This window comes from the organism of the source record quoted next, assembly GCF_019968955.1.
Source record: "MAG: Porospora cf. gigantea A chromosome Unknown PgA_NODE_1080_length_8038_cov_377.564, whole genome shotgun sequence".
NCBI lineage: Eukaryota > Apicomplexa > Conoidasida > Eugregarinorida > Porosporidae > Porospora > Porospora cf. gigantea A.
The window spans coordinates 1-8,038 of NW_027151273.1; the positions used below are offsets into that span (position 1 = coordinate 1).

General features: G+C 55.0%; 6 protein-coding genes across 10 annotated transcripts; 5 read left to right on the forward strand and 1 right to left on the reverse strand.

The window, feature by feature from the left end:
• Nucleotides 1–44: 44 nt before the first annotated feature.
• Nucleotides 45–2,215, forward strand: KVP18_003197 (uncharacterized protein; the record flags this gene model as incomplete). 3 transcript variants are annotated; one of them, XM_067954742.1, is made up of 2 exons in its annotated part: nucleotides 45–317; nucleotides 347–2,215. In XM_067954742.1, 2 exons carry the CDS (start codon nucleotides 45–47, stop codon nucleotides 2,213–2,215), a joined length of 2,142 nt encoding a protein of 713 aa, XP_067813904.1. The 3 variants fall into 3 exon arrangements, with proteins under 3 accessions (XP_067813904.1, XP_067813903.1, XP_067813902.1); XM_067954741.1 differs by lacking the exon at nucleotides 347–2,215 and having other exon boundaries at nucleotides 45–341; XM_067954740.1 differs by lacking the exon at nucleotides 45–317 and having other exon boundaries at nucleotides 356–2,215.
• A 51-nt stretch (nucleotides 2,216–2,266) lies between these two features.
• On the forward strand, nucleotides 2,267–3,592 carry KVP18_003196 (uncharacterized protein; the record flags this gene model as incomplete). The annotated part of the gene is made up of 1 exon (XM_067954739.1): nucleotides 2,267–3,592. The coding sequence occupies one exon, from the start codon at nucleotides 2,267–2,269 to the stop codon at nucleotides 3,590–3,592; it is 1,326 nt and encodes a 441-aa protein (XP_067813901.1).
• Nucleotides 3,593–3,623: 31 nt separating this feature from the next.
• On the forward strand, nucleotides 3,624–5,619 carry KVP18_003199 (uncharacterized protein; the record flags this gene model as incomplete). Its single annotated transcript, XM_067954744.1, has 2 exons — nucleotides 3,624–5,204; nucleotides 5,233–5,619. The coding sequence occupies 2 exons, from the start codon at nucleotides 3,624–3,626 to the stop codon at nucleotides 5,617–5,619; spliced, it is 1,968 nt and encodes a 655-aa protein (XP_067813906.1).
• Nucleotides 5,620–5,622: 3 nt separating this feature from the next.
• On the reverse strand, nucleotides 5,623–6,730 carry KVP18_003194 (uncharacterized protein; the record flags this gene model as incomplete). Of its 2 annotated transcripts, XM_067954734.1 has the most annotated exons (2): nucleotides 5,623–6,453; nucleotides 6,482–6,730. In XM_067954734.1, 2 exons carry the CDS (start codon nucleotides 6,728–6,730, stop codon nucleotides 5,623–5,625), a joined length of 1,080 nt encoding a protein of 359 aa, XP_067813898.1. The 2 variants fall into 2 exon arrangements, with proteins under 2 accessions (XP_067813898.1, XP_067813897.1); XM_067954733.1 differs by lacking the exon at nucleotides 6,482–6,730 and having other exon boundaries at nucleotides 5,623–6,450.
• Nucleotides 6,731–6,771: 41 nt separating this feature from the next.
• On the forward strand, nucleotides 6,772–7,092 carry KVP18_003195 (uncharacterized protein; the record flags this gene model as incomplete). Of its 2 annotated transcripts, none has more annotated exons than XM_067954735.1 (1): nucleotides 6,772–7,092. In XM_067954735.1, the coding sequence occupies one exon, from the start codon at nucleotides 6,772–6,774 to the stop codon at nucleotides 7,090–7,092; it is 321 nt and encodes a 106-aa protein (XP_067813899.1). The 2 variants fall into 2 exon arrangements, with proteins under 2 accessions (XP_067813899.1, XP_067813900.1); XM_067954736.1 differs by having other exon boundaries at nucleotides 6,844–7,092.
• A 23-nt stretch (nucleotides 7,093–7,115) lies between these two features.
• Nucleotides 7,116–7,331, forward strand: KVP18_003198 (uncharacterized protein; the record flags this gene model as incomplete). Its single annotated transcript, XM_067954743.1, has 1 exon — nucleotides 7,116–7,331. The coding sequence occupies one exon, from the start codon at nucleotides 7,116–7,118 to the stop codon at nucleotides 7,329–7,331; it is 216 nt and encodes a 71-aa protein (XP_067813905.1).
• Nucleotides 7,332–8,038: the final 707 nt, after the last annotated feature.

Sequence of the window (8,038 nt, forward strand, 5' to 3'; positions counted from 1 at the left end):
GAAGCTATGAATCTCGTGGATGAAAAAGTAACTTATACTCCGGCATGAGTGATGCTTGCCGCCACGATACCGACACGAGCGATGACTGGCAGTGCAACGAATGCGGTATGAACCAACAGCCAACCTCTGACAGCGGCATGAACCAACAGCCAACCTCTGACAGCGGCATAGCGGAGCACCGCCACTCCTTTCATGATTTCGGATTGGTATTCAATACGACAATGACTCACTTCTCCGGGACGCCCTTCGGGAGTTTGGTGATGACTTCAATCAAGTCGAGCGAGTTCGCTGAGTACCTACACGACCCTCAGCGCCGCGTAAGGCTCTACGCCCACGGTTAACTCAGTCCTCCATCATGAACGCTGTCATGGAGTGCGCCTTGCACGTGGAGCATGAGGTGGTAGCTCTGCACGATGTCGCGAAGGAACTGCCTCACCTGCGGGAATTGACGCAGGTACTCCCAGCCAAATGCAAGGCACTGACGCGTCTGTTTAAGGACGGAGTGGACCCGGCTGAGCCCCAGCCAAGACGGCAGTCGTGGATTGACGAATGGAGTCGTATTCAAACCGAAGGAGAGATTTTTGAAACGATGCAGTCTGCGAGGATGTACGCCGATTCAAAGAACGTGGTGGACCTGGTAGCACTGGCTGATCCGAAGGACATCGTAGGTGCGTACCGTCAGCTGGATCTGTCCGATCAGGATCTAATCGAGTTGGAACAGGGCAGCTCTGAGATCCGTGACATCATCACTAAGTTCACGAATACCTGGTTCCAGGAGGCTGGCTGCGAGTTTGAGTTGTGGAGCCCTCCTGACTGGAAGGAAAACATTGCTGTAGCGGACAAACTGCGGGACAGCAGGCTTGCCAGATTTTGCCTTGGGATCCATGGGCTTTGGCGCGGCCTCGGCCGGCGACTGTCGCAGGATGTACTCGAGCACCCGTTGAGGTACACTCACATTCCTCTTCCTCACCCCTTCGTCATGCCTGGAGGTCGGTTCACCGAGATCTACTATTGGGATTCTTACTGGATCATAATGGGCCTGATTCACTCCGAAATGTACGAAACCGCGAAGGGGATGATCCGAAACTTCTGTTATATGGTGGAGCGGCTTGGCTTCATCCCGAACGGATCACGCAGCTACTACGTGTCTCGTTCCCAGCCACCCTATCTTACGCAAATGCTGCGGCTGATTTTCCAGGCGACTGCGGATACGTCGTTCATTAAGGAATGCCTTCCACTGGCCGACGCCGAGTATCAGTTCTGGATGAGTAAGCGCCGGCGGTGTCTGCGGTTGGCGAACCGCGTGCATGTTGTAAACATCTTCAACGCGGAAAACGACCAGCCGCGCGAGGAGTCGTTCCGTGAAGACCGCGAGTTGCTCTCGAAGTACAACGTTACCGGCGACGATGCGAAGACACTGATGCGGAACATCCGAGCCGCATGTGAAACAGGTTGGGACTTCAGCTCACGCTGGGCGGGGCCCAAGATAGCTGACGTAACCAGCCAGGGAATTATCAATGTACTGCCGTACCTCAAGACAGTGCAGGTAATACCTGTGGACCTCAACTCCCTCATGGCTGCTAACGAACGATGCCTTCGCAACCTCCACCATACGTGCGGCGAGGAGCAACAGGCGCTGTTGTACATGCGGGCGTACTCCCGGAGGTGCCAGTCCATGGAAGAGCTGCTGTGGAACGAGCGAGCCGGTTGCTACTTCGACAGCTTCGTCAGCGACAATGGACATATCACTCACAACAAGCAATTTTTCCCATCAAATGTCCACCCGCTGGTTTCCCAGTGCTTCCCTCCAGGAGTCAACCGGAGCGCGCGGAACAAGGCGATGCTGAGCTACCTCCGGGCCTCCGGCGTCTTGGACTACGTAGGCGGGATTCCCACCTCGCTGAACAAGACACAGCAGCAGTGGGACTTTGGCAACGTATGGCCGCCGCTAGTTCACAACATCGTCGTGGGGCTTGCTCATGTGGAGGACTCCGACCTCATCAAGGAGAGCCGAATGCAGGCGGAGAAGTGGATACGTACGTGCTTCCAGCTGTGGAAAGAAACTACGTTCGTATATGAGAAGGTATCCACCGAGGCGGTAACCGCCGGTTTCGGCGGAGAGTATGAGGTGCAGACGGGGTTTGGATGGACGAATGGGGTTATTCTTGACCTACTGGCTCTGTATCCTAACATGCTCCTGGAACCTGACGATTGATCGATTGATGTGTAGTCTGTGGGACGTTTGTCTGTCAATTCCTTAAATCTGATGAGCTGTCTAGAGGAGCATGACCCTACGGTGTTTGACCTGATCTGCAAGGAGAAAGAACGGCAGATGAACGGTATAGAACTAATCGCGTCGGAAAACTTCACGTCTCTCCCCGTACTTGAGTGTTTGGGGTCGGTGCTCACGAACAAGTACTCAGAGGGGCAGATCGGAGCTCGCTACTACGGCGGCACACAGTTCATCGACGAACTCGAGGCCCTCTGCAAGCACCGCGCCTTGGCTGCATTCGGTCTAGACCCTAACGAGTGGGGAGTCAATGTACAGCCATATTCGGGCTCCCCAGCGAACTTAGCAGTCTACACCGCACTTCTAAACCCGCATGACCGACTGATGGGCTTGGATCTTCCGTCTGGTGGTCATTTAACGCACGGGTTCTATACTGCCAAGAAGAAGATCTCGGCTACCAGTATTTTCTTCGAGTCTCTGCCGTATCAAGTGGATCTGACTACTGGTCGCGTCGACTTCGACAAGCTGAGGCAGTCCGCCCTTCTATACCGCCCGAAGATGATTGTCTGCGGAGCGTCGGCATACGCTCGTCATGTGGAGTTCGAGGACTTTCGCAAGGTAGCTGACGAGGTTGGCGCCTATCTTTTCGCGGATATCGCGCACATCTCTGGACTTGTGGCGAGCGGTCTGCATCCCTCGCCGTTCCAGCACTGCGACGTGGTCTCTACCACGACCCACAAGACCCTCAGAGGCCCGCGATCCGGAATGATTTTCTACAATAAGAAGCGCCATCCGTCTATGGGGGAGAAAATAGACTTCGCTGTATTTCCGTCCCTTCAGGGAGGACCCCACAACCACCAAATCGCCGCTCTAGCCACCCAGCTCAAAGAGGTGGCGTCACCGGAGTTCAAAGCGTACAGTCATCAGGTGATCAGTAACTGTCAAACACTCGCTGATGCGCTCCTGGCACGAGGCTACAAGCTTGTAACTGACGGTACGGACAATCATCTGCTGTTATGGGATCTGTCCAACCAGGGAATAACAGGCAGCAAGATGGAAGCCGTGTGCGATAGCGCTCATATCTCGCTGAACAAGAATACAGTGCCTGGGGACAAGTCGGCGTTTTCACCCTCTGGCGTCCGAATCGGAACGCCAGCCATGACCACTCGTGGCTGCGGAGAGGCGGAAATGCTTATCATCGCCGGCTTCCTACATAGGTGTGTCGCTATCGCCCTGCATGTCCAACAGAGCCATGGTGCTAAGCTCGTGGACTTCAAGAAAGGCCTGCTCGAGAGCGAGGCCTTGGACGAGCTGAGGAGCGAAGTTGTCGCGTGGGCCAAGCGGTTACCCTTCCCTTGTTAGTGCATGACTTGATTAATCTTGGTAATTTGCAATGCTGACTCAGGATACAGAGAACGAGATCATATTGCACAAGCCACCTGACGAAGAAAGGGATCCCGTCGACATCACGGACTTGGCCAGTCCACGGAAGACCGAGAGCAGACCAACGATGAGCCGCGCCTCCGAGGTGTTAGGCGTTAACTGGAAGCCCATGGCTGAGCGCGTGGACAATGGTCGCGTGGCCGCTGAATTGCTTGGTGCAATCGTTCAGGACAGGGCGGAACTAGAACGTGAGTACGCGGCCTCGCTGCGTGCCATCGCCGCGAGGCTGGATTCCGTGCCGCCCACTGAGTCTGACACGGTTAGGCGAGGCGTAGCTTCGCTGGCCTCGATGATGGACACACGGGCGCGCGGGGCAGAGACCTTTGCAGAGAACGCGGTTAGTGACATCGTGAAGGCCACGCTAGGACCGACTATTCGGAACCACTTTCACGTGTACAGTCAGATCTCGTACGACGGTGCGGCCTGCAACAAAGACGTACAGTTTTCCCAGGAGGACTATGAGTCCAAGCAGAGAGCCTACGTGCAGGCTTGTGTGGACGCTGAGAAACTCGCGAAGCAATTCCAAGCGGCCGCTGCAGCCAACGGCGCCGCGCGGAATAAGCTGGTTTCTAAGTCTCTCGCCGCCCTAGGCGCTGTACAAAAAACAGAGTCGTCGTACCTCAAGGCTGTCAGCAACCTCAACACGGTATATGAGGCCTACAACAAACAGGCGTCCATAATGCTGAACTCCTTGGAAGAGATGGACCGGAAGAGAATGCAGTGCGTCCATGACAGCCTACGGAAGCTCACAGTGTTTGAGTCGAGTCTAGTGACCCAAAACAAGTACGAGACGGATCACTTGATACGAGTGACGAACGAGATTGATGTGGAAAAGGACCTCGAGGAGTACTTTTGCCGCGTTCCGGAGCCCACCCCTGCGTTGAAACATGTGGTCTCAAAGCTGTGGCCCGATGTCGAAACGGACGTCAGCGTGCTGGGTGCAGCAGCGGCCGAGAGCAAGAAGAACTGGTCGACTTCCGTACTCAACAACGTAGTCTCAGGCTTGGACTCGCTGATCTCGGCGGGGCTGCCAGACAACAAGCGGAAGACCACGCCGGACGAGCTTGAGGAGGAGGCCAGCTACGTGCCTGCCGCCGGAGTCACCGATGCCCTTGCACGCGAGTACGCATACATCTTGGAAGCTCTCCACGGGGGCGATATGGGTATCTTGGAGGAGCGTGCCGGTCGCAAGGTGAAGGACGACCTGTCGTCCTCTCTACACCGTTACGTCCTCTGTCAGGTGCTGCAGCAGCTGCATGACGACGGGAAGGTTGAGTTCCCGAACATGTACGCTTTGCGTGCGCTTGGCGCGCTCGTGGTGTGGGCGTTGGAGTTCTGCGAACGCCAGCTGGATTTCTGGAATGCTCGGTCACTAATGGTCCTGGCACCGTGGTTCAGTGCCCAGGGTACTATGGTGGACGATCCCCAACAAGTCAAGTTCACTTGGCCCAAGAGCACCAAAGGCTACCAGAAGCTGCAAGCCGTCATGGAGCAGCCATCCGAAGGCGAGCGTTTCTCGTGGACACTCCACGTAAGTGCGAGGTCTAATGTCTATTCAGCGCTGTATCTATCATCACCGTTTGTGGAATCGAGTTCAGTTCTGGGAAGATACGCTGACTTACACCATTGCCGAGTTCAAACAAGGCGAGTTTCTGGCACAACAGCACGACGATCCCGAGGGGTTCCTGGAGGAATTCAACAAGAAGAACCCATTGCGGAGTTCGCTGCAACTGATGGCGCCTTTGATGGTCTCCTACGGCATTCTACATCAACAGGTCTCACACTTGATTTTGAAGATTTGCGTGAACTACGACCTGGGAGAGGAGACCGCCACGGAGATGCTGTCGTCACTGAAGGACGACTCCATCCTGCCCACGGCTCGACCAGTTCCGGGAGCGGACGTGGAGTTTCACTCGCTGAGCAACACTGCGACGAGTGAAGAGTAATGTTCATTGAATGGCGCAAAACCCCACAATCAAGCCCAGCACGTTGGGAAGGTATTCGAGGCTCCAGACATTACACAACGTTCCTAGGGGGGTAGCGGAGCAGAGGGCCATGCCGACACCGAAAATGGTGGCGCCAAGGATCAGAGGACGGTCGACGACGGAGACTCTAGGACACGGAGGCAGCGGTGTGCCCAGAACTGTCACTTCCAGATTTCTATGAATAAGTGCGTAGTAGACGGCAACCACGGCACAGGCCGTCGTCCCGACGACGACAATACTCCAATCCCATGTGGCAGAAGACAAATCGAGGAACTGCGCCACCCGATGAGGGTAGTGCAATTCCGCAGATGTGGCGCCCAGGCAGCACGCCATGCCGTTGAAAAGCTCCACAACGAGCTCCAAGCGCCCCAGCGACGCCACGAACTGCAGCGCTAGCACCACAAGAAAGGGAGTCAGGAGGTCCGAGTTGTCCACCTGGTTGCGGGTGGTTGCCAGCCATCGCGCGGTGCCGGCCACTGTGGCTGTGAAGAAGCCCGCGAGGAGAAATAGGAGGGTTGCCAGCATAGAGCGCTTTGATAATCTGGCGATGCCGCTAATGGAGTGTCCAGTGGTGCAGCCCAAGCACATGTCGGAACCGAATCCGATGAGGAAAGAACCCACTACACGGGCAACGATGGCGTCGGGTGCCTGCTGAACGGCGATTCCACCAACGCTGACGGAGAGCCCCGCAGCTATCAAGAATCCGAGCATCCACGACAGACTCTGCAGGTGCGGTGGTTTCCGGTTCACCAGTGGCTTTACAACACGCTTGACGATTCCTGAGACGCCCATGACCTGTGTGAGGCTGGTCTTCGCTACCTACCCGGCCCACAGCCACGAGGCGAATCACAGACGAGACGCCGAGGACGAGGCCTCCAAGCAGTTGGTTGCTCATCTCCTGATATGTGCAGTTTTTGTCATGAACTCCAATGAGGACCGAGACCTGGTCCTGGATGAAATCGATCGACTGCGCAAGCTGGACTTCGAAGACTGGATCGACCACTGCGCCGCGAATCGCGGTGAATGTGACCAGTGCGCGAGTGTCGTAGGGTGCTCGTTTTGCGGGTCGCATGGAGCATGCTTCCGTGAGCGGCAGTGCCTCTTGAGACAGCAATGGATGTACAAGGCAATGACGACATTTTTCAGACCAAGTTAGTCTGTCCTACCGTCAAGAACGTTATCTGGATGCTAGAAGACATGAGGTGTCCGGAAACTTTCGTGTGCAACTACGTCTGCCCCACATCCGACTGGAGCGCCTACGCGTGGATAATGTGGATCGAATGGCTGTTCTTCCTTATGATCTACCTCACGGCGTTCTTCGTCTTCCCTGTGCTGGTGGCGTCCGCTTGCAGCGTCATTCGTCAGCGCCATGCGGAGAGACGACGTAAATCCAGCAGCTCCCACTACTCCTTCCAGTCATTCCAGGCGGATTAGGTCGTGATATAACATTCTTTTCGATGGAGAAGCGTCACCGTCATGTCAACGGGAACATGTCCATCGACGAGGACCTCCGCCACATCAGTGCTCCAGACACGCTAGCACTTCTCTATCCCGTGTTTGCGCAGCTGAACACGCGGCCTCAGGCTCATCCGATAATCTGGGAGCGCTACGAATCTGCGGCTCGGCGGACAAGATCTCTTCCCTATTATATGAGCGAGACCTTCGAAATGTAAGGCACTTTTCATGATGTGGATACGAACCAAAGACAAGAAAGGGGAATATTGTCGGCTTCGGCTTTCTATTTACAGTCTGAATAGTTAGATCGTCAGCGATTACCCCGTCCTGAATCATTCAATAGATTCAGAATCCGTCATTTCCAGATTGAGTCATTCAACAGATCCTCAATCTGTTATTCACTGAGGGAAAAGTGTGTGTGTCTCGTGGTCGGTGAATATCCAGTGGAATTCGCCCTAAAGCGCCAATGGTACGATCTGTAAGATGCTTATGCACATGATTATCAGTAGTTAAGCACTGGAGTATGGCTGGACTCTTCAGAAAGATGCGTAGCTAAAGAGGCATAGGAATCTAATTCGCATAAAATGCTAACGGATGATGTGGGTCTCAGCTTCCTCCAAAAGCTTGACTGCGGTGCGGACCCTATGAATGACTAACGCAGTGGTTAATGAGTACATAGCCATCGAGAAGCCAGAAGACATCCTTCAACCCGACACGTTGACGACGGTCCTGCAGGAGGTGGTTCCTGAGGTAGTGCAGGTCGACAGCAGCACTGTTGAGAGCATCCTGAGGTCTGTAGACGACTGCATGGAAATCTTGGAGAACAGCGAGTCTAGCCGGTTGACCAGTGAGCTCTTCAAACAGCCGGCATCTCCGTCGCTCGTTGTGGAGTTTATGCTCGTGGCCTCCACTGTTTTCGGAACCG